The 24,582-nt window shown below is 45.1% G+C and overlaps 1 protein-coding gene across 1 annotated transcript in view; it reads left to right on the top strand.

Moving 5' to 3' along the window:
- The window catches only part of SIAH3 (siah E3 ubiquitin protein ligase family member 3), an 84,252-nt gene extending 63,166 nt beyond the window's left edge, over nt 1-21,086 (top strand). Inside the window, exon 2 of the mRNA XM_080659288.1 lies at nt 20,229-21,086. Coding sequence (XP_080515414.1) covers nt 20,229-20,897 — 669 coding nt within the window. The 3' untranslated portion in view covers nt 20,898-21,086. The remainder of the gene's footprint in view (nt 1-20,228) is intronic.
- The last annotated feature ends 3,496 nt before the right edge of the window (nt 21,087-24,582 follow it).

Below are 24,582 nucleotides of genomic sequence, written 5' to 3'. Positions count from 1 at the left end.
GGAGGGTGTGGGGAATGAGCCTACAATCAAAAGTGAATACTGGCAGAATCTGCCTTTCTTATGGGATAGCTATGGAAGTGAGGTCCCATTCCCCTCCCCACATGGACAGAGCGCCAGGAGAGGTCACCGACAAAGACAATGTTGTATCTCATTATCAATTCAGTCCTCGTGGAAACCCTTGCCAGGGCCCTTAATTTCTTGTGTTAAAACAACAAATGAGGTGACCCCAGTACAATCTCTAATAGGTAGCATGGGTCAACAATTATTCATTTATACTAGTGCTTTTTGCATGACGGGCTGAGATGAAAATTTGTCCTCTTCCTGGCAAGAGCTATAAATTAGTTTTATGCTACTGTTAAACCCAGAGGCAAAAAAGGGGGGGAAGGGATTGGAAGTGGGGGAGGATCAGCAAATAAGACCTGACTGCTTACAGCCACAAAGCTACTTCTTGTACCACATGCATCAGGAGGAGGGGGCAACAGAGGACAATGAAATTGGGCCACAAAAGAAATTGATGCAGAGACTCCGAAATGAGACAGTGAACTCTTTGAGGATCTGAACTGCATCTTATTTTTCTTTCCATCCCCACTATCTGGCAGGTTTGCCAGATAAACTTACTAATAAATGATTGGATACATATAACAATTATGTCTCTTTTAACCAGATAGGAATGAAACCAATTATGCCACATTCATGTAAGTTCTCCAAGACTAAAGAAGCCAGGAAAACCAGCAATGTTAACCTACACTTTTTCACGTGTATTGTTCTGTAAGTTATTAAGTGGGGGGAAAGCAGTTTATAAAACTATATATATATATATATAATATTTAGGTATTTATGGTCAAAAGGCACTGAAAAAACACACACCAAAATGTTAATAGTGCTACTGTCAGAATAGTGGCATTCTTCGTTTTCTTTATATTATGCAGAATTTTCTAAAAATTTTGTGATGAGAATACATTTCCTTCTAATCAGAAAAAAAATGTTTTAAAAATTTTTACATCATCAGCTCATAGTTATCTGTGCTAGAAAAAGAGAACAGTGGTGTAGATCATCTAGAATTTGGGGTAAATCACCCATGCCTGACTTTGGGATATGCCACATGCATTTTTCCCCAGAAGACTTATCTTCCTAATTATGTTTTGCTCTATACTTAATAGTAGGATTAGTTCTAAGTCCCTGAGCTCCCTTGCCAGCTAATGAGCTGAACTGGATAGCAGGGAAAAGTCAGTTTGGAATGAAATGAAGTATGAGCTGCAGATAATCCACAGGCAGATCATTGAGCTCTGGCTGCACACACAGGGGAGGCAGGAAGCTCTGGTGGCTCAGTTCCTGTGTTCTAAAGCCAGCTCCTAAGGATCAAAACATAGTGTCTTGGAAAAGACCCCCATCCCTTCTGCACCCTAGTTTTCCTGCGTGCAAACTGCAAGTGGTAATAGTCTCCGCCTCCTGGAGCCTGGAGGATTCCATGAGATGATGCGTGTAATGTGCTTGTCAGAGGCCCTCAGCAGGTGTCAGTCAGGACAATTATGTTCATGCCCTTCCACGATTTGTATTCACATAATACTTTCTTCCAGACTGTTTGAAACACATTTGACCTCTTCCTCATATCCCCTGGGAGAGGAGCAGGAACCATCATTCTCATTTCACAGTCATGGAAACCCAGGCCTGGAAAAGTAAAACGAGTTGCCCTTGGTTTTGTAAGGCGTGGAAGTTCTGTGACCACATCTCAGTTCTTCATGAATCTTCATTGCCATCTTTCCCACCCCCCTCCCCACCACACGCAGTGGGGTTCGACTATCTATACCTGTTTCTTTTCTTAGCTCAGGAAATGTGAGTTTTAACCTGAAGCCTATACATAGAGACTTGTGAAGATTAGCAGGGGAGTTACTGTTAAGTGCTGGGCCAAGATCAAATGCAATGGAAGTGCCAAGTTTCAGTCATGGGGAGAAATTGGAGAGACTTTGTTCATTCTGAGTCCTTGTCATGAGGCTGGTGCATTAGCAGGGTTGGGATTGAGGACCTGCCATTTCTGTGTTTTATGGAGGAAGGCTTCCTTCCAAAATACTCCGATATTAGGTTCATGGAAGAAGTTTTGGCAGCTGTGGAATAGGGAAAGGTATGAGGAGGGGGATAAAGTCCTTCCAAACTCCCCTTCCTTTACAGGTAATTTATACAGAAATCAGACCCTTAAAGTGGGTCTAGTCCTTTCATCACCTCCTGTCTAAGGCACCTTCCTTCTCCTTTCTCTCCTCCTGCTGGGATTGACATTCAGAGAAGAAAAACAGAAAGGACGGGGAGTTTGTACTCAGGCCTCTGTAAGACTCTGGTCAGGATACCATCCTGATCACTCTCCTACAAATCCCTCCCAGACCCCTGAGAGCATTTTCTGCCCCTGCTGGAAATGTCAGGTCTGTGATGATCGGGACCACTTTTGCATTATTCACTATTTAAGCCCCAGCATTGCTCAATATGTATTTGTTGAATTAATGAGTGAGTGAATGGATTTACTATGTAACAGCAGAATGGTAACAAAGAGGGTGTTTTTTGTTTGTTTATGTATTGTTACTATTTAAAACTAAGAGAATGAAGCTACTTCTAAATTCTGAACTTGAAAACTGAATTAAACTAACTACCGTGTTTCCCTGAAAATAAGACGGTGTCTTATATTAATTTTTGCCCCCAAAGACACGCTAGGTCTTATTTTCAGGGGATGTCTTATTTTTCCATGAAGAAGAATACGGTACACATTTATTGTTAAATGAAAATAAAGGAAATTTATTACCTGTATACGATACAGTAGTACGGTAGTTGTCAACACAAACCAGACAAACTGTGAAACCTACAGTATCAAGAATTTACTCATTTATTCAATGACAATCATGTCATCATTTTCTGGAACATCATCATAACAATCCAATTCCTGAATTTCCTGGTGAATTTCTTGTGACTCCATTTCTTTCAGAATCAGTGGACCAAATCTCTCATGTTTAGCAATAGCACTGTCTTCAAATGAGTACTTCTTGTCAAGGTAGCCTGCTCGCAGTGCATTTGCAATGCAACTGTCAGTGATTTTCTCCCATGAATTCTTCACCCAAGTCACAACTTCTTGGAGTTTAGGTTTTACAAAGTTTCCATGCTGATTTCTCTCCATTCTATTTTCAATGTAGTCATTAATTTCCATGCGCAAATTGTCTTTGAATGGCTTGTTTATTGCAATATCAAGAGTCTGGAGATAGGCCGTCATTCCTGCGGGAATCATTATCTGATCTATTTTTCTTTCGTGAAGAAATGTCTTCATGTCTTTAGCGCGGTGAGTGCTGGCTGCATCCCAGACTAGCAGACCTCTTTGGCTCCCTCGCATAACAAGCAGCAGCATTAAATCGACCCACTTCCTTATAACTGCTTGTGTGGCCCAGGCTTTTTCAGTTTCAGGAATAAAAATGCCCAAAACACGTTCAATCTTTTCCTTCTTGCCCTTAGAAATGATTAAAGGTGGGATTTTAGTGCCATCCAGACGAATTGCCAAAATACAGGAAACACGTGCACTTTCGTAAGCAGTGGAGGGAATGTACGCTAAGGAGGCACCCCGCTGTTCAATTGTTGTTTGAGATGATTGGCCCATAAACACTGCAGTTTCATCCATAGCAATCATGTTGGAAAGATTGTATTTAGAGAAGTCAGCATCATCAATAAAGGACTTGAATGCAAGTGCTTGCTTAATAACTTGAGTATCTTCCAACCTAAACAATGTTGTAGATCTTCTTAAAGACAGTTCACTTCGCTGAAGGAAATTATCCAGCCAGTGTTGTGATGCTTTGAAGTCTTCGGGGGCTATGTCAAACTGTGGTGCCATTGCAAGGGCAAATTCTTGAATCTGAGCCCTATTCACAACCAAAGCCTTTGCTCTCCTGTCAACAACCCATTCACAGATCAGGTCTTCCAGCTCGGAAAATAATGGTTGCCGACCTGATCCACACTTGCGCTTTTTAGCATTTCTCTTGTCCACTTGTTCAATGAGGTTACCATACTCTGCTCGCCATTTTCGGACCAATCGGATACTCAACATCTTCTCTTTGCAGAAAGCAGTAAGATTTTGGCCCCAAGAGTCTTCCACGATTCCTTTCTTGTACTTTACGGAGTAGCTTTTTCTTTTTGCGCTCATTTCTAGGGGTAAAAAAAAAAGGAATTGGGGTATCAAGGTGGGAGGAGGGGGATCACTCAAAATGACACAGGGGGGGTCAGAGGGGGGAATCAAAATGGCACAGGAGAATCAGAGGGGCATTACCATTTTAGTAACCCTTTTTGATCCCCCTGTGTCATTTTGATTGCCCCCTCTGATCCTCCTGTGTCATTTTAAGTGATCCCCCTCCCCCCACCCCTGTGCCACTGAACACCTTCACCAGACATCCCCCCTACCCCTTTATCAGACATTTACCCCCTGGGGCCTGCCTGTTGACTGTCACTGGGCTTGCTGGGGCCTGGATCTGGGCTGGAGCAGGGTCTGCCACTGACTGAGAACCTTCATTCATCATGAAGGCGGCCGTGAGCATCAGGTAGTGTCACCAGAGACAGACCAGCACTCACCACCTTCACCGCGTCCTGTCCGCTCTAATCCTCCTGTTCTTCTACACGCATCTGCGAAAGTCTCCTCCTCTCTCCCGCCCCGTGCTCACCGCTCACTCCGACCTCCGCTCCACCTCCACACAGCAGTGATGTCAGGACTCCGCGTAACATCTCTGGTTGCTAGACGCCAGTCGGGGCGGCCCTAGCGACCAGTTTACGGTAAATTAATTTTCATTCTGAGACAGAGCCTGGGGGCCTTATTTTCGGGGGATGCCTTATATTTCACTCAGAAGGAAACCTGTAAGTAGGTCTTATTTTCGGAGGATGTTTTATTTTCAGGGAAACACGGTAGTAAGAGATTACAGAAAGTGGAGAATTTATTACTTAAAGCTAAGCTCTTGCCCTAGCCAGTTTTGCTCAGTGGTTGGAGCATCAGCCCTCTGAATGAAGAGTCCTGGTTTTTATTTTGGTCAAGGTCATGTACCTCAGTTGCAGGTTCAATCCTCGCCCTGGTTGGGGCCCACGTGGGAGCCAACCAATCGATGTGTCTCTCTCACATCAATGTTTCTCTCTCTGTCTTTCCTCTTTCCTTCTACTCTCTCTAAAAGTCAATGGAAAAATATCCTCAGGTGAGGATTAACAAAAATAAATAAGTAAAGCCCTGACTGGTTTGGCTCAGTGGATAGAGCGTCGGCCTGCGGACTGAAGGGTCCCAGGTTCGATTCCGGTCAAGGGCATGTACCTTGGTTGCGGGCACATCCCCAGTGGGGTTGTGCAGGAGGCAGCTGATCGATGTTTCTCTCTCATCGATGTTTCTGGCTCTCTATCCCTCTCCCTTCCTCTCTGTAAAAAAAATCAATAAAATATATTTTAAAATAAAATAAAATAAATAAATAAATAAGTAAAAATAAAGCTAATATCTCTCCTAAAAAAATGAATTTAAATACTGTGCAGGGGTGGGGGAAGAAGATAAACCAACTTTCCATTCTGTATTTAAAATTCCCTCAGAGCCATGCTTCCCCCACCCCTCCCATGAGGTTGGTCTGTGTTCAAAGCTCTGCCTGGGCACGAGGACTCCATATGACTGACAAGTTGATATCTTGCAGAATGGGGTAGCCCTCTGTTATGAAAGGACTTTGAAACCCACAAGGATAGAGGCAATAAAAGAATCAGAGAGGTAAGAGAGATGTCTGAGGTTATTAAGAATCGTATATCTGATTCCAAAAGGGATACATAGGAGGAGGTAAGTGGGCGGGGAATATCTGTTGAGCCCCTTGATCCTAAAAATGTGGTCTGTGAACCAGCAGCTTGGGCATCTTGAGAGCTGGGTTAGGGACGCAGAGTCGCGGCCCCAGCCTAGACCTGTTGAATCAGTCTGCCTTTTCACAAGATGTCCAGGTAATGCGTGTGCACACTGCCATGTCTGAGTCTCCCAGGCCCAGCCTTCTCTCAGTGGAGAAGAGCAAAAAGAGTTTTGCTGTTTGTGAAATTCCAAGGTCACAATGGGAGAGAGACACAAGTGCAGGGCATAAAATCCGGTGCTTTAGATTAGTTGAAACTTTTTTTGTGTCTTCTCTCCTACAACACTCTAGAGCATGGGGAACAACAGGGAGAGGAAGCAAGGCCATCCCCTGCTGCCTTCCCAGAAGTGACCCAAGCTGCAGGCATTGTGTGGGCTCAACCATCCTGGCCTGCAGACGTCTGAGTCTGGGACGTTAATCTCCTTCCCCTTGGGCCAGTTTGAGATGCTTGTAGAAAGTGAGCATCCTCCAAAAGTGGAAACGTAGCCATGGTGAATTCTGAAAAGAAATACAATTATTGACACAATTTCAATTGCCTTGAAGTACATTGCGCTAATTATCTTAGCACACACTAATAAACGTGTTCCTTAGAGACACACAGTGGCTGTAATAACTTAAAGATGAATATTGGATGAATGAGTTATTAGGGACTGGCCAGACTACTAACCTCCCAAGCCCAAGGGGTAGCAATTCTCCTGCCTTTCTATATCTCCTCCTCACCCCAAAGCCTAAGATTTTTATTAAATATGTACCCAGTGACTGGGGAAGCTTTAGAGTCAATAAAACACCTGCCCCCACCTCACTTATGGGGATTTGCTGAGAGCTGTCAGCAGCTTTTCACGGTGGGGCTGTAGAGAAAGAAGGAGCTATTTATTCAGCCAGACGTGCACCAAAGTCAGGGGTTAGCCTCCTCTAATCCCTTCGTATGCTGCGGTACTAGTGTCAGTCCTCAGCCCCTAATCTAGTCTCAGAAGGGAGCCTTCTGCCTCTAGAACCCGGGGGCTAGGCCTGCACCTTTCTAGGCAAAGCTGTGGATACTTCACTGCCTTTCATCTGGTTTTCAGGCCCAGCGTCTCCCGCGGAGTGTCAGCCGCAACCCCTTCTAAGCCCACATGACTCACTCTCCCTGGATACCCAAGACCTGTCCCTGTTGTGATTCTCATTCCCAGCCTCCAGTGCCCCTAGTTACTGGCATCACAGCAACTAGATCACTAGGTGGTCAAATGAGCACATGTGAAAACAAAAGCCAAGGCTTTCTAGTGTTCATAAGTCTCATACAATATGCCCATTTAATAGTGATCTGGAGGTAATGGCCACACCACACCCACTTCCTCTTTCTTTCTTTCTTTTTTGTGTATAGCATGCAGTAAAGAGCACAGATCTTTAGTGTATTGTTCCATGGATATACAGATCTGTTTATATGTATATACATATCTATATCTATGTATGTAGGTATATCCATGTAGCCAACGAGCTAAATCAAGAGTTAAAATAGTTCTGGTCCCTCAGAGACTCCATCTTGTCTCTTCCCAGTCAATATGCCCCACACAAAGATAACCACTGTGCAAACATCTTCATCATTGCATGTTTTTGAATTTCATAAAAATAGAATTATTAGTGATGTATTCTTCTGTGTCTAGCTTTTCTTATTGAACATGTTTTTGAAAGTTATCCATGTGGCTGTGTGCAGTAGTAGTTCATTCTCTTGTTATAGGTGTGTAGCATTTCATTGTATGACTACACCACAAAGTATCCATCTGAAGAACATTTAGGTGTTTTTCCCATTTTTGGTTATTATGAGCTAATCCTCCTATAAATATTCATGTATGTGTGTGGTTTTTTTAAATTTTAAAATGCCCATTTTGTCAGGTGTTGAATGCAACTATAAAGAGTCTGAGATTTCATTCTATTTGCAAGCTCACCTCAGTTTCATGGATGATAGTGGATGACATAAGACTCCTGGGTCAGAGATGAAGGGCAGTTTGTTACCTACAGCAATAGCAGTAGCCAGAGTATTTGCATTTTTGCACTCATTCCTTGGAACCCAATTCACACAGAGTATTACAGATAGAGCTGGATGATGCCTGCACATACAATAGGTTGCATTCAGCAGGCCCATGGTTCCAGCAGTCAGAGGCTCTGAGAAAACTACTAGGTCAGAGTTAGGGGGAGAAGGAATGGGAATAGTCACATCAACATTCCAGTGGGATGTATACTTTACTCAGGTCCTCTAAGATCAAAAAATTTAAGTCCCAGAGGAATTTATTCATTCATTCCATATAAAAGATTTATTGAGCTTTTCATGGTACCAGACATAGCCAAGTTCCTATTCCCAAGAAACTTACATTGCAGTAGGGAAGACAGTACACAGAATAATATATATATTATTCAGTAGTCCCCCCTTATCCATGGTTTCACTCTCTACAGTTTCAGTTACCCATGGTCAGCCACAGTCTGAAATTATTAAGTGGAAAATTCCAGGTATTTTGAAAGAGGTAGAAAAAGACCATATTCACATAACTTTTATTATAATATAGTATTATGGCCAGGGCCATAGTATGTTATTGTGTTAATCTCTTACTGTGCCTAATTTTTAAATTAAACTCTATCATAGGTATATATGTACAGTCAGAACTCAGTTCTTGAACATCTCCCATCTCAACCAAGTTGTTCATGGAAAAATGTCTCTGTTTTCAAACAAAACTTTGGTTCTCGACTCAACCACTCTGTCATGCTGATACCTGTATGATCAGTCATATGTCTCTCAGGTGACAAACAAAGGAGAGAATGTGCAAGTATAAGTCAGTTTATTGCTAAATCTCATGTTGTTAACATCTCAGGAAATTGTTCTGTGAATATTTTCATGTCTTTTTGCTTTTGTTGCTGCTTATTATTATTAAACTAGGGGCCCAGTGCACAGATTTGTGCACCATTGGGGTCCCTTGCCTGGCAGTCCGACATCCCCCAAGGGTTCCCGGAGGGCGAGAGGGCACTCTGCAAAGTTGCTGTTGCTCAGCAGCTCCTGCATTGAGCATCTGCCTCCTGCTGATCAGTGTGCATCATAGCTACTGGCTGGTCAGCCAGTTGGCCAGTTGGCCTGTCAGCTGGTCGGCCTGTCGCTTAGGCTTTTATATATATAAATATGTACAATAAGTCACCATGGGTCCTAAGAAGGTTAGTGATTACAGCAAAGTGAAAAAGAAAAGTTGTGAGACTGATGACAGAGCTTAGAAACAAAATAATTGCAAAGTATGATAGAGGTGTTCACGTGTCTGATATAGATACCAAGAATGGCATGGCAAAATTGACAATTAGCACAATTTTAAAACATAAAGAGGCCATCAAGAGAGCTGATGCTGCTAAGGGTGTGAAAGTGCTCACAAAATAACGATCACAGGTAATTGAGAAAGGATGAAATAGGGAATCATCTGAGGGTCTGGAACAGATTAATTCAATTTACATTATTTCTAATGGGAAAAAATTATTTGGTTTTTTAACAAATCGCTTCTCAGGCAGCCGTCAGGAATGAGTTAAGTTAGAGAATGGAGGTTTCCATTGGTATAGGAAAAGCATCTATATATATAAAAAGGCAGTGACTGTGACGACTGAAACGAATGTTGAACCTGTCACAGTGTGGTGCTAGCATAGATAGATGCATAGACACAGGTAAAGTCTATGAGTGAACTAAGAATGAACAAGACAAATGCTTGCCTCCACAGAGCTCACACTATAATAAGGTTAGGTCAGGGATAAGAATTCAAAATTGCCACCAGCACAGATCTGAGGTGCCACTTCTTAGAGCTGCCAGAGATACACCTGGTAGTGGACTGGGAGTGTGACTGAAGGGCTGGCACTGACGTGAAGGTGGGGCCATTCTGGATTTCCCAGAGGAGCAAATGGCTGCTTAGGAGGTGGAGCTTTTGACACTGACAGGCATAGAAACCGACCAATCAGGACAAAATCTGGATGAACTGTGAGGAGTCAATGGCTGCCTAGGAGGCGGAGCTTTTGACGCTGACTGGCATAGAAACCAACCAATCAGAACCAAATCTGGGTGAACTGCGAGGAGCCAATGGCTGCCTAGGAGGTGGAGCTTTTGACACTGACTGGCATAGAAACCGACCAATCTGAACCTAATCTGGGTGAACTTCGAAGGCAGAACCTAAGGTGGGGGCTGAGGAGGGGTTTTAAGGGCAACAGCTGTTTGGTGTAAGGTGTAAGAAAGTGGTTCAATTTTTTAATAACCAGTTTGGCAATATAGTGCATATTGCTGGCTATCAGTCCAGATATAGGGGTTATGTATTTTTGTCTGCCAAGAGCATCTCCTCCTGCTGAAAAAGGCTCCCCCCCACACCATTTAAGCAATCCTATCCTATATAATTTATCTATACTAATAAAAGGGTAATATGCTAATTAGACTGGGTTGACCGGCCATCTTCCGGACTTCCGACTTCCTTCCAGACAAAGCCATGGTGGTGGGGGCAAAGGCAGAGGCAGTTAGGGGTGATCAGTCCAGCAGGGGAGAGTAGTTAGGGGCAAGATCAGGCCGGCAGGGGAGGGCAGTTGGGGGCAACCAGGCCAGCAGGGGAGGGCAGTTGGGGGTGACCAGGCTGGCAGGGGAGGGCAGTTGGGGGCAAACTGGCCTGCAGGGGAGGGCAGTTGGGGGCAACCAGGTCAGCAGGGGAGGGCAGTTGGGGGCATTAGGCAGGCAGGCAGGTGAGTGGTTAGGAGCCAGTGGTCCTGGATTCCAAGAGGGATGTCAGGACTAAACCGACAGTCGGACATCCCCCAAGGGATCCCAGGTTAGAGAGGGTGCAGGCCCAGGCTGAGGGACACCCCTCCTATGCATGAATTTTGGGCACTGAGCCTCTAGTCTATATATATAAAAGCCTATGCGACTATTATGACCAAACAACCAGAATGACCAGAATGACCAGTTGATCAGTCACTATGATGTGAACTGACCACCAGGGGGCAGACGCTCAATACAGGAGCTGCCCCCGGTGGTCAGTGCACTCCACAGCCAACCTCCCCTGGCTGGCCAACCTCCTGCGGTCCCTCCCTCTGGCCTGCATGCCCCGACCACCTGATCAGGGTTGTGCCCCGGGCTGGGATGGGGAACTGGGGGGGGGGGGGGGGGGGGGGGCGGGGTGGCAGCTCCCTTCTCGGGGCCAGCGGCCAATCTCCAACAATACTTTCCCCCGACCTTCCCAGCTGGCAGGCCCCAATCGACCTGCCACCTGCCCGTTATGGTGGCAGTGAGGGAAGGAGGAGACGGGGAGGCAGGGAACCACTCGGTGGCGGGGTGCCAGCAGTGGCGTCAGCATCCGGCGTCCGTTCCTTCCACGCCTGGCTTGGTGACCATCGCCTCCTCTCCCAACCCCACCAGGGCCTTCAGGCCCCAATCAGCTCAGCCCCTATTGGCCTGGCCCTGTTCGGCCTTGTTTGCCAGCCAGGCCTAGGGACTCCACCCATGCAGGAATTCCGTGCACCGGGCCTCTAGTAGTATATATAGGGTTCAGTACTATCTGTGGTTTCAGGCATGGGGTTCTTGGAACATATCCCAGATAGATAATAAAGAGGAACTAACTTTAGTACTGATAGATGCTATGAAGTGAAACAAAACAGGGTAAAGGGATTGGCAGGCTTTGTTTTTTTAATAGGTAAGTGAAGGACAGCCTCAGATTGAAGGTAATTCAGGGCAAAGACATGAAGAGAATGTGAGAAGGAGTCATGTGGGTACCTGCTAGTGTTTTAAGCAGAGGGAACTGACAATGCAAAGGCTCTATGGCAGGTGTAGACAGTGTGTTCAAAGAATAGCAAGTGGTCAATATGCTTAGAGCAGAATGAGTGAGGGAGTGTGGGTGAAAAAAACAGGAGGCCAGAGAATTAGCCAGGGGCCAGAGTATATTGGTTCTTAATGGCCATAATATAGCATTTGGGTTTCATTCTGAATGTGATGGAAAACCATTAAAATATTTAGTAAGAAAAGGTAAAAATGGACACAGGAAGACTCATGTATTAGTTTCTTAAGGCTGCCATACAAATTACCACAAACTTGGTGCCTTGAAATAACAGAAATTTATTCTCACACAGTTCTAGAGGCCAAAATCCCAAAATCAAGGTGTTGGCATGTCCAATATGACTTGTTCTTGTTCTTGTTCTGGTGGCTCCTGGCATTACATGGCTTATGGCCATATCACTCCAATTTCTACCACTGTCTTCACATAGCCTTTTCCTCTGTGTCTGTGTCTTCTCCTCTTCTGTCTCTTTAGAACACTTGTCACTGGGTGTAGGGCCCATCTGGAGGCTATCAAAGTAGTCAAGAACAGTGATGAGAATGAGTTGCTCTTGGTAGTCACAGTCATATGCTAAGAAGTGGTTAAATTGTGTTGGGGTGACAAGTCAATAGGAAGGAGTCAATTTATTCAGCCTGTCCACAATATTTCTTGGGTACCTACCATGTTCCAAGTGCTGCTGACACTAGGGATACAGGGGGAAAGAAATAGATGTGATGCTCACCCACCTGGGGCTCAGATCGTGGTCCAGGAGAAAAACTGGGCATTGAATAAGTGTGTTGCATATTATGAAATAAACATGTAACAGACATACCTGACCTAGTCAGAGTGAGAAACAGACTAGCTTGATTTATAAGATGACCAGCTTGATCAGGAGGCGTTTCAGACCATAGGACCAGCATCTGTGTAGACATCTGTATGGATCCATTATTACAGTATGTTACCCATGGACCCTGTTTTTAAAAAGTTTTGTCCACCAAAATTTTTATTTTTCTCTTTTATCAGTAATACTCATTTCTCTCTTTTATAATTAATAAATACCTATATGGCCCAAAACTCAAGGCATCTCTGTGTTTGCTAACCAATATCTCCTTGTTCAATTCACATAATTTTGATCAGCAGTAAAGAAACTGTGTATGCAGTGATATATTAGAGCCAAGATTTTGATACCCTTAGAGATGACATGAGACCAGCAGAAGTCCTTGACTCAGTGGACAGATACAGCAATACTAAGGGAATAAGCTTCCGGGCCCATTCCTAGAGTAAAGAATCTCTCTGAAATAGTTTAACCAATCTTCATAGCTTGAAAACTATAAATTTCATCAAAGAGAAATTTCTAGCACCTATTGTGCTAATAAGAAACTGCTGGTTGCACTCTGTGCAAAAAGAAAACAAAACATAAAAAACCTGGATGTGAGGGTGATCTGCCTACGACATCTGTCACCCCATTGGTCGCCAGGGCTGATTCCACTGATATGGCTGGCTAAGCCGGTGTCCATTTCCTCCCTCACCGCTCCATGTGCGTCCCTCCTCAAGCTGTGGAAGAGGACTACCTTCCCACTAGAAGAGAGAACCATCTTTGGTCAAGGGTATGAGTAGCTGCACTCCCCTGCTAGAACCTCCAAACAAGCTCTCAATGTAGGAGATGTAGGTGTTGCATGTGGCAGTTTGCTTTTCGCATGAAACAAAGAAACCAACCTAATTTCCCCAATGAAAACCTCTGCGGTAATGTTAATTAGCAGCATCTGATGTAGATCAGAAATATGGATGCTAATTCAGGCAATTGTCATCATTATCTCTGGAATGTGGCCTTTCTAATCAAATAGGTGATCACCTCAAAGTGTGAATTCCTGATTAGGGAATTGATAACCCCTACAGTGTAGGTTAAAAATGTACACATTTATATCACATTCTCTCCTCTAAAGTAGTTTAAATAAAATTATAGATATCATCTTGCTGTCCACATGAAGACCTCATCCATCTGTGAACCAAGTATAACTAAGTTTGAGAGAAAGGAGTGCAAGATACACTTTCTAATGAGGATGTTCTATCCCAGGTGATAAAAGCCATTGTTTTCTATCTCACCTTAACTTGTTTCTTAACTGTTTGGAAGCATTCAGACTCCTGGGTTTTGTGGGCACACGTACAATCACGTTAGGTTTTGAGAAAGAGAGGTGGGGGCCTATCCACTGTTGCCCACTCCAGGAAAGTGGAGTGAGCAGCACTCGGCCTTCAGCCTTAGCTGTACCTCCCAGAAACATTGAGGATTTTTCTAACACTACAAAGTGGAGCCTGAGAGCAGTTACAATTATTCTCTCTTCTCAGTCGACCTGATTCTCAATTTGGTTCAGGCCTTGACTTTATCCCACTTCTCAGCCCTGAAATGGTACCCACATACTTGCTCTTCCTCTCTGCGTGTAAAATGCATCCATACCATCGCTGCCTTTCCCCTTTCTCCCAGCACTGAAAACCCCAGTTAATTAACTCTCACAAATAAGGCCCTAGCAAACTCAGAGCAAATGTCCTTCATTTGACATTGGGTACAAAATCCTCCTTCAGCTGGAATGCGTTAGCATGGCCATGTTGCTGGAAATAAGGGGAAAGCTGTCCACTAAATATTGGGAGCAGACGCTGGAGAAAAGGTCACGTGATTTTCCAGGGCAGGTTTCGCCTTTGGATGCCAGGATTTGGATAGATAGCCATTACCAACCTTGGGAGTGTGGCTGATCAAATTAAGGAAGTGTTTTTAAATTCAATTACACCCTCAGTGGAAATGGTCTCACTAATGCTTGGGGAAAGAATTATATGCAGTCCATAAAGCCTAACATTTTTAAACCCAATTTTGCACAATGCTCTAAAGGTTAATTCAAGATCTTTCTTCCAAATGGGAAGGAAGGCATCTGTGGACTGACTGAGGTTTATCAGCCTGTAAGAGTTCATTAGTTTTAATTAGCGTAATCACTAATGTTGCACTAACAGTTTAGTGAAGGAAAGTAATTACTCACACATCTACTGTATTAGATGGAAAGATTAGAATTCACTTTCCAAAACGATTAGCATTTTGCCAATTAAAAGAATTCCTTCTCCCTACCAGCAGCCCTGTGACCTCGCTCACACAAAGATCATTTAAATGAAACGTATTTAGCATCAGAAAATGGAGCAGGAAGAAATGAAGAATAAGGCTGTTTTTATTCTTAGCATCTTCCTGGGGCACAGCAAGCACCGGGTTCTCCATGAGTTTATAATGTCTCGCTCTATTTGCACAGTCATTGACTTCTGTCACTTTAGATTACACCCCCGGTGCTTTGCTACCCGGCAGCAATTAAAAAATGAAAAGTCTAGTGGAAGTTGAGGCCTAACAGAAGCAATGGGACAGCCTAGGTGCAATGCCCTTTGCCAGGGTCCAATGATTGAACCAGTGTGGGGATTTGGTGGCTGGCCCCATCCTGAGCACCAGCTTAGAGCAGGCCCTGCTGGGGCTGCCTGCAGGAGCTCCCTAAAGCATGAAGTTATATCTCTTGGGCCCTCCTACTGACTTCTACCAGGACTGGGTGCCACCTTGGTGCCTCAGCTCAGGTTACAATTCTTGGGCAAAATGGTCCGACTGCTCTCTGGCACCATGGCCCAGCTCCTCTTCATCCCCACCAGGCCCTCCATTTACTAATTACATGGAATTTGTCTTTTCTTAACTATCCCATGTTCTTTTAAACCAGGCTCCTTCTAACCTGCTATTCATCTTGTCAGCAAACCCTTTGCCTGTTCTGTTAGAGCATGCATCACACATGCTTTGCCCAGTGTAAATGTCACTTTGCACTGACTAGAATAGCTACCTCCCCTATTTGCAGTCAGAGCCCCCACTGCATCCTGAATTTTTGTATTCTATTCTATGATATAAAATTACATTGAGCTACTGGGGCAGGAACAAGGATCTTATTCTGCTCAGCATTCTCAGCCTGTTGCAAATGGTAGGTGGTGTATACACATTTGTCAAGTGGCCAAGTGAATTATAGGTAGGAATTCTACCCCTCCCACCTCCTCCCTCAACCTCATCAAATCTCAGCCTATGAGGGCCAGCTTGGTCAGATCAGCAAACATCACAGAGGAAGGAATGGATACATTTGCATAACAGGTGGGCATTCCCTCTACACCTGAGCACCTCACCCAGCACCACTTCCAAAGGGAGCCGACCTTTGCTGAGGGCATCTCTGGGCTCTGCTTGGGTTCGGCCAATGGGAAACCCTGGCAAGAATTTGGAGGCTGGGAAGAAAGGGAGATCTAGGTATTTCTTTCCCACTCCTCCTTGCTTTGATTTCACATCTCAAAGGTTAGCTACACAGAACAGGATGGAGAAGATGGAAAAGGGATTTGGAAAAGGACATGTTGAAAATAATTCACCCAGAGATTGTTTCTGAGATGGGAATTTCAGAATGTTTGTCATCCTGGCTCAGCTTTGGGAGAGGAGCCCCCGGGCCCAGTGCACTGTTGGGGTCTCCAGACCCCCATGTTGGCCTGTTCCCAGCCCAGAATACTGCCCAGGGGCAAAGATCAGCTCACCAGGATAGACACAAGTAGGCATGGACTGAGGCAGAAGGCTGCGGAGTCTTTACCCAAAAGCACCTCTATATGGAAATGCTCTCTTGATGTAATACTTGATGTGGTTTTAAAGCTGTTTAATAGGCATTATTTCATTTGATTCCCTAATAACCCTTTGAGATAAATATTTTGCTGATGGGGAAAGTGACTTAGTCAACACTGCTGGACAAGCAAACTGTGAAAAAAAATAAACAACAACCAGAGTCTACTTATATTCAGGCTGTGATCTTCCTGGTCTATGATCTATATCACCTTTAACTGATCTGGGCTCCATTCCCAGCTGCACCCCTTATAAGCTGTGTGACCTTGGTCATGTGACTCAATCTCTCTGTATATCAGTTTCTTCATCAATAAAACAAACACAATATGCTTCTTTCCTGATTGTTGTAAAGACTAAGTGTGAGCCCTAGCCAGTTTGGCTCAGTGTATAGAGCATCGGCCTGCAGACTGAAGGGTCCCAGGTTCAATTCCGGTCAAGGGCATGTACCTTGGTTGCGGGCACATCCCTAGTGCGGAGGAGGGGGGGGAGGGTGCAGGAGGCAGCTGATTGATGTTGCTCTCTCATCGATGTTTCTAACTCTCTATCCTTCTCCCTTCCTCTCTGTAAAAAATCAATAAAATATATATATATATAAAAAGATTAAGTGTGAGAGAGGGGTCTCTCAAAGGCTGGGAGAGGAGGCTACATTTGGGGCTTTCCATGGAAAGCCAAGACCACACCTTCTGCAGGGCCTGAATCTGGTGGAAGGACATGGGAGGGGCCTTCACACCTGGCTAATGGAGTGTGTGATCCCTGGGCTTGTACAATCACAACCAATAGGAGGAACCTCTGTCCCCCACCCTCACCCACTGACTAAATGGTACATGCCACCTGCAGGCAGGTGGGAACTAAGCTAGATTTTTATTTATTTTTATTATTTTATTTTTTATTACAGTTTACATTCAGTACTGTTTTATAATAGTATTAGATGTACAACACAGTAGATAGACATTCATATAGGTCACCAATGTTCAACCGGTATGCCGCAAGAATTTTTAAAACATGCAATACCTGACTATTTAGTCAGGGGCACTGACCTCTTTTTCCTTATATTGTCAAATTTAAAAAAAATGAAAATAGCCAACACAACACTAGCCATCCAGTATGAATGAATCAAAATTATACCTATTGTTTTTGTTAGATTGGCAAAAATATATGTTTTTGTGTGCTGCAGAATTTTAGTAATTAGTTATGTGTGTGCCATGAGACAAAAATGGCTGGTACAGGTTACAAAGTGTTCCCTCCGATAATTCAAGTGCCCACCTGGCTCCATCGATAGTTATTACAATATTATTAACTATATTCCCTATTCTTCATTTATTTTTTAATGTTTTTAATTGATTTTAGAGAGAGAGGAAGGGAGAGGGAGAGAGAGAACCATTGCTTGGTTGCCTCCTGTATGCACCCTGACCAGGGATTGCCCTGACTGGGAAGTGAACCAGCAATTTTTCAGTGCATGCAACAGTGATCAGCCAACTGAGCCACATTGACCAGGGCTCTATTCTCTATTCTTTACCTTACATCCCCATGCCTATTTTGTAACCATTTAGAAATACCATTTAGTACTTCTTAATCCCATCACCTTATTTTACCCTGCCCCCCCAACACCCCTCCCCTTAGGCATCCATCAGTTTGTTCTCTGTATCTATAAGTCTGTTTCAATTTTGTTTGTTCATTTATTTTGTTCTTTAGCTTACACATGTAAGTGATATCATATGGTATTTGTCTTTCTCTGTCTGGCAGAACCAAGCCAAATTTCATTTTATTTTTTTCTAAAGAAGGAAATCGGTCTTTCCCATGAAAAATTAAATGAAATAATTATGCAAAAAAAATCTACTTTCCATAGTTATTAACACTTAGTAAATACTACATACTATTTCCTCCCCTATATTTAACACTAACGGGTAAGTGTTAGGAGGATTCTTGGACACAGCCTGCTCCTTCCTGGGCCTGGTGGGTGTGCAGGTTGGTGACAGCAGACTGCCCCGTAGCTGCCACCCAGGGACAGGGCAGGAGCACCGTAGCTCACTCTCTGGGTCGGCGGCATTCCCAGGGAAGACGCAGAAACTGGCAGCTGGGCGAACCACTGGAGGCAGGGCTAGCCGGCCCCCACTTGCCTATAGGTCACCTCTACCACCAGGGTGGCCATCCCAGCACACCGTGTGTGTGTGTGTGTGTGTGTGTGTGTGTGTGTGTGTGTGTGTGTCCCCTGCATGCCCTAATGAAAGGGAAGCTAGCTAGGCCTCAGCTGTTAGCCACACTCTGGGTCCAGGGAGACAAACGTGGGCAGCAGTGGTGGTGAGTGTGAAAAAGACCTATGCGCTCGTCCTCTATACACCAAAGCCAGGTGAGGGGCAAGTGCACAAAGGCACCTGAAGTCCAGGGAGAGCTTGGAGAGCTAGGGCAGAAGGACACTCTCTCCCTCAGGGCACCCAGGGAAAGGCTGCCATGTGACGGCCTCCAGCTTGGAGCGCCCGCCCCTAGAGCTGCAACCTCCATTCAGCAGCCTAGGTCCTGCAGGCTAATTAAGTTAATAAAAAAGAACTAAAAGAATGGAGGAGGGAGCTGGAGGAGGGGTGGGGGATGCTGCTGTGCTCAGAGTTAGGAAGTGTGAAAAATGAATCTGTCTTTCAATTACCAGCTTTGTAACCCCAGGCACATTACTACAGGAAGCCTGTTTCTTCACCTGGAAAATATGAATCACAGTCCTTGTGTCACAGGGAGGACCCTTGTGGAAACCACAATTATCATATGCACACTAATGTCTGGCACTACCCACACCAAGAAACATGCTATTTATTTCGCTCATGGCTGTGCTCCTAGCCTCCGCAGGGTCTGGCCATCGCAGGTGCTCAATAAATGTTTACTCAGACCTGAGCAGAAGGTACCGTCACAGCTCCCGGGGTTTTAAGGGCATTTTGGGGGACACTACTATGAGGAACAAAAGGTTAGGAGAGCCTGAGGGTGGAGGCTGCCTGGTGGTGAGAGCCTGGGAAGCTGCTCCAAGCAGTGAACCTGGAACAGAGCAGAAGTGTGCCTGGGGGCAAAGTCCCAGGGGTCCCAGGAGTCCCAGGCGAGGCTTCCTCTCTGGGGACCTTGCCCAGTTGCATATGACCAGCTCTGCGTCCCACCAGTTACCTTGGAATCCATGAGAAGGGCACCCAAAACAGCACAACCCCTGATACCACTGGAAGGACAAATGGGAACTTGCCAACATTTTGTTTTAAAAATACTAGCAATAATAAAGTAGGGGGCAATAATCCATTGACCTCCAGTGCCTGCACATAACTATCGACAGTATCAAAAAAGCAAAAGAAAGAGTTTTTTGTTTGTTTTCTACAACTAATGACCATCATACTGCATGTTCAGGAGAAAATTTCCTATTTGTTTGAGTATCTTATTAAAGAATCAGAAAGGCATAACTAGTGCATTTTTTGGACTGAGTTTGCAGAATCTGAATCACGCAAAGCATTCACTGTGTCCCTCATTTTTCTTTCTAAACTTTTAAAAATGTTCCATTAGATTTGGAAAATGTCTTCTTGTAGGAGGAATCTTTTGAAGGACCTTCTATTTTTCAATTGGGTAAATTTAGGTTTTATACTGAAATGAAACGACAAAAAGGACTTAACAATATTTCAGCATCTAAATTTGGCAAAACATTCAAAACAATTTTGTCTCAAAATATTTGTCAAAACAGATAACAAGTGTTGGCAAGGATGCAGAGAAATTGGAATTCCCTTCCGTGCTGATGGGAGTGTAAAATGGTGCTGCCCCTTTGGGTAACAGTCCAGCAGCTCTCATTTTTTAAGAAATAAAGTTTTCTCTCCCTGCACCGGAGAGTCTGCTTGTAACACGTTGAACACCAGGGAGTCTCAGCCAGGCTGGGAGACTGACCTCACCCCAACTAACAGCCTTCTCTTTGTCCGATAGTATGTGTCCAGCTGTCGCGCCGTCACTCAGAGTGCACCAGAGCAAGGCGGCTGCCCCCATCACCACCTGGCCCACCACCACCGTCACCACCATGCCCACCGCCACCTCCGCCACCACGCCCACCCGCACCACATCCACCACCAGCAGGAGGAGCTGTGTGCCACCCAGGTGACGCCCTGCACGTGCCCCCTGTTCTCCTGCCAGTGGGAAGGCCACCTGGAGGTGGTGGTGCCCCACCTGCGGCAGACGCACAGAGTGGATATCCTGCAGGGAGCTGAGATCGTCTTCCTGGCCACGGACATGCACCTCCCCGCCCCGGCTGACTGGATCATCGTGCACTCTTGCCTCGGCCACCACTTTCTGCTGGTGCTCAGGAAACAGGAGAGGCATGAAGGGCACCCCCAGTTCTTTGCCACCATGATGCTGATTGGGACCCCCACCCAGGCCGACTGCTTCACCTACCGCCTGGAGCTCAACAGAAACCATCGGCGTCTCAAATGGGAGGCCACCCCCAGGTCTGTCCTCGAGTGTGTGGACTCGGTGATCACTGATGGGGACTGCCTCGTCCTCAACACCTCACTGGCGCAGCTCTTCTCCGACAACGGCAGCCTTGCCATCGGAATCGCCATCTCTGCAACAGAGGTCTGCTCCTCAGAAGCCGAGATGTGAAGTGAGAGGCCACCCCTCCTCCAAGAAACTCTGCTTGTGCCCTTCAGATCTACAAATTCCAGGACTCCACACTCCTTTTTATTCTTCTTCCCTCCCTCCCTCCCTCCCTTCTTTTTTTGTCTCAGGTACTTAGTGGTATCTGGTATTTGTCTGCCTTGGGCATTATATTATGTAAACATCCTGTGATTCAAGATCTTGGTGTAATGTTTGTCCTGATTAGTTGGAATAGTTTTACAGATCATTTTTAATTAATTAAATCAGAATGATTATTATCACCCCTGCCGCCCCTACAACCTCTCCCCCCCCACCCCCCACCCCAATTCCCTTCTCCATGGCTTCCAAAATGAGCAAAATTCACCAAGACCACAAAGCAGACTGTTGGGGTTGAAAAGAGACTTGGTATCCAAATCATTTCTTCCTTCTCTTTTCAGTCTATTTCAGGGCGAGCTAACTCTGAAGTGTGTGAGAACAGCTGGTTGGGAAGGGGACCTGGCCAGTTCAGAGATATATTTCAGACCAAGCAGACAACCTCAGGGTCAGAGCTATGCTGCTGGAGGTGAGGGACGGTGTCTCCTCAGAAGGCCAGGCAGGGCCCAGGGCTGGAGGCACCATCACACAATGAGTCTTCTGGTTGGTCCCAGGGCTCAGGGGAGGGGGCAGACAGTGAGCCCTCTTTGGCAGGCTGCTGTGGGCTTGCTCTTGGCCTGTGCCATCCTTTCCTGCTCTGGAATCAAAGTCCTCACATTTCTGGTGCTTTCTTGAAAACCTCTTTGCCCCCCTCTGAGCAAGTAGTAAAAATCGATGGGCAAGATGTGGGGAAAGAGAAGCAGCTGAAAAAACACGGATAAAATTAATCTCCCACCTCTGGGAGGGTGTTCTCTCCTCAGAGAGTTTTATTATCAAATTAAAAATCCATCAGTCCTTTCACTAGCGTGGAGCACTTTTGTATCACGCAAAGAACCCACTGTACTCGTGGTACCCTATAAACCAGAACCACAACTCACCATCAGATACGAGGAGCTTGGAGTCTGTGCCCAGATCCTTGAACCTGAAGGGCTGGCCCAGGTCCTCATACACCAGGAAGGGTCCTCTTTCCCTTCTTTACTTTCCCAATTGCTCTGAGGGCCCCATTCAGCACACAGATGTTATCACTGGTCAAGTGAATGAAAATCCATGTTGCCTCTACCTAGATGGCTTTCTCTTATTTGGTTGTTAGAACAATTTGTCAACATCTTATTGAAATCTGTCATATATTTGAAGAAAATAGCATGTTTAGTCAACTTGGTCTCTTCTGTTCAAGATGGAATGTCTGTCATCTTTCCCCGCAGGCCCTCTTCTCCCTTTTTTTTTGTCATTTTTGCTCTTCCCTTGGCCACTCTCCAGTCACTGAGGAAGCATGGTGCCAAACCCCACACAATGCTCATCAGAACCGAGTGGGCCTTTCACTAACCAATGCTGCTCTCTGCCTCACTCCCTCACCCCAGCCCCTTGGCTGGATCCTGGCGGGCCTCCAAGTGAGCATTTAGTTTCAGGCAGCTTGCCCTGGCTGGCCACCAGCAATCTTTTCCCCGCCAAAAATCATCATCCCTGAAACACAACACCCTTCCCTTAATGACCAGGTAATCCTCTAGCCACCTGTGTCACCAGCCCACACCACAAGCACCTGAAGGGTGGTGCCAGTCAATAGAAGATTTAATAACAAAGTCCCTTCTAGTCACACAGTGATTGCTAGGACCCTGGGGCTGAGGTTTCCTTCTTTTAGAGCCATAAGGGGCCAATAAATATTGTGTCACTGACTGAGATAAGCATCAGATTACAACCTCCTTTCTCTTAGCGTAGTCAGAACATCCGACCAGGGCACCAGCTGCCCCCCTCAGACCATACAGATGGTCAAGAATGGAAGCAAACTGGGGCCAGTTGATCAGCACTGGAGACTGGCTCACCTGGCGCCTTGCTTTCTCCCCAGGCCCTCGCCTGGAACCTAAGACCTCCTTGGCTGCAAGTCTGCTCCCTGTGGAAGCCACAGGTCCTCCCGGGTTTCTGCTACTCAACCGCTTTTATAGCATTTGTGTAGCATCACAGGTGCCCAGATAAATAAACAAACAAAACCTCAATTAGAGCATAATTAGTGTTCATGGAGCCTTAGGACTCCTGCAAACATTACCTCTGCCTTCTTGTTGTGCCAAGTTACCTGAGCCAAACTGGGAATAACTTCACATTATTGCTATTGCTCACAAGACTGTATTATGAATAAGTAATCCTAGCTAGGAACCGATGTTTTTTATTACTAGAAACTTTTAGCATAAAGGGTAGAAATGCGTTATTTTTGTCCATCTATGGTGCTGTCAAGAAGGCCTCTCCATATCCACATGTGAAGAATGGAAGCAAAAGGAGCCAACTGAAAACAATGAACAGAGACAGAGATTGGTTCCAAGAAAAGGGACAGAGATTGGTACCAACAATAGAGACAGAGATTGGTACAAACTAAGCACATTGTGTTGAGCTTTACAGTCATAAAGGGCTCCCTCATTTGAGTCTCAGGTTAATCCTCATTAGTTTCCTCAGTATACTAAAAAAATAAAGGTTCAGAGACATTAAATGACCTTTCCAAAGTCACATATCAAGTGGTTGGGACCACGACCAGAACCCGGTAAATCAACCGCAAAGGTTGGGGTTCCTTCAATAGGAAGTCTGACCCAAAATATTCAGCAATGTTCCCACCTCATTAGTGGACTCTGGACCTGAGGGTCAACTGGGTCTTGGTCCTGGGATACTTGGGGAAACAGACAGATTTGCTTTTAGAGGCATCTCAGCTTGAAGAACTGGTCAACTTGGAAGCGGGGGGCGGAGGGGGATAAAAGGGCGTTTGCGGTGTGTGGGAACCCTCATGTATCTGATCACCCACTCCAGGCTCCTCATTCTTAGACTCCCAGAGCCCTGGGAACTGGTTGCCTCATTCCATTCCATTCAGGTGCTGCCTTAATGATGCACCAAGGAGTATACTTAACAGCAAGAAGCGAGTCACCAGTATTTGAACTTTAGGCACCTGTGAGGGCAATTTTTTCAGGAGGTGTGGAGAGAAGGACATTTTTGCCCCTGCAGCTGACCCTACATAAATGGTTGTTGCAGAAATGAAGGTCAGGCTACACAAAGAAGATTGTCTTTAACAATCAATCTCTGTGCGATCTTGCACCTGAGATAGATCCTATCATTGCAATTACTGTGGACAGCTTAGAAATAGATCAGGTGAATAGTAATAGTAATACTCATGGCTACCACTTACTGAGGGTTTACTATGTGACCCAGTGGCTAACTACTTAGAGTATATTATTATCTCTTTTAATTCCCATAACAACCTTATGAAGTAAGTACATTATTGTACCCACAGGAAACTTAAGCTAAGAGAGGTGAGACACTTGATTAAGATTGCACAGCTAACAAATGGTAGAGCCGAGCCTGAAACCCAGTACCTCTAGCTCCAATGTCCAGGCTTCTGACCAATACCAACTATGTCATTTCAATGAATTCATGGACCCAAGGCTCAGAAGGATCATCTTAAAGTCTGAATGGCATAGAGGCCTTTTAGTACTTTAATACTAAATGTGCCCTTTTATTTCTCCTTTTTTTCTCTCTTTCCCCAGCCCAAGACAGAGTGGTGTGCTAAAGGTGGCTTGTATACCAGTTG

Source organism: Plecotus auritus, assembly GCF_963455305.1.
Source record: "Plecotus auritus genome assembly, chromosome: 3".
In the NCBI taxonomy this organism is placed as follows: Eukaryota; Metazoa; Chordata; class Mammalia; order Chiroptera; family Vespertilionidae; genus Plecotus; species Plecotus auritus.
Note: the sequence above shows the minus strand (reverse complement) of the source record. Positions and strands in the feature narration are given on the sequence as shown.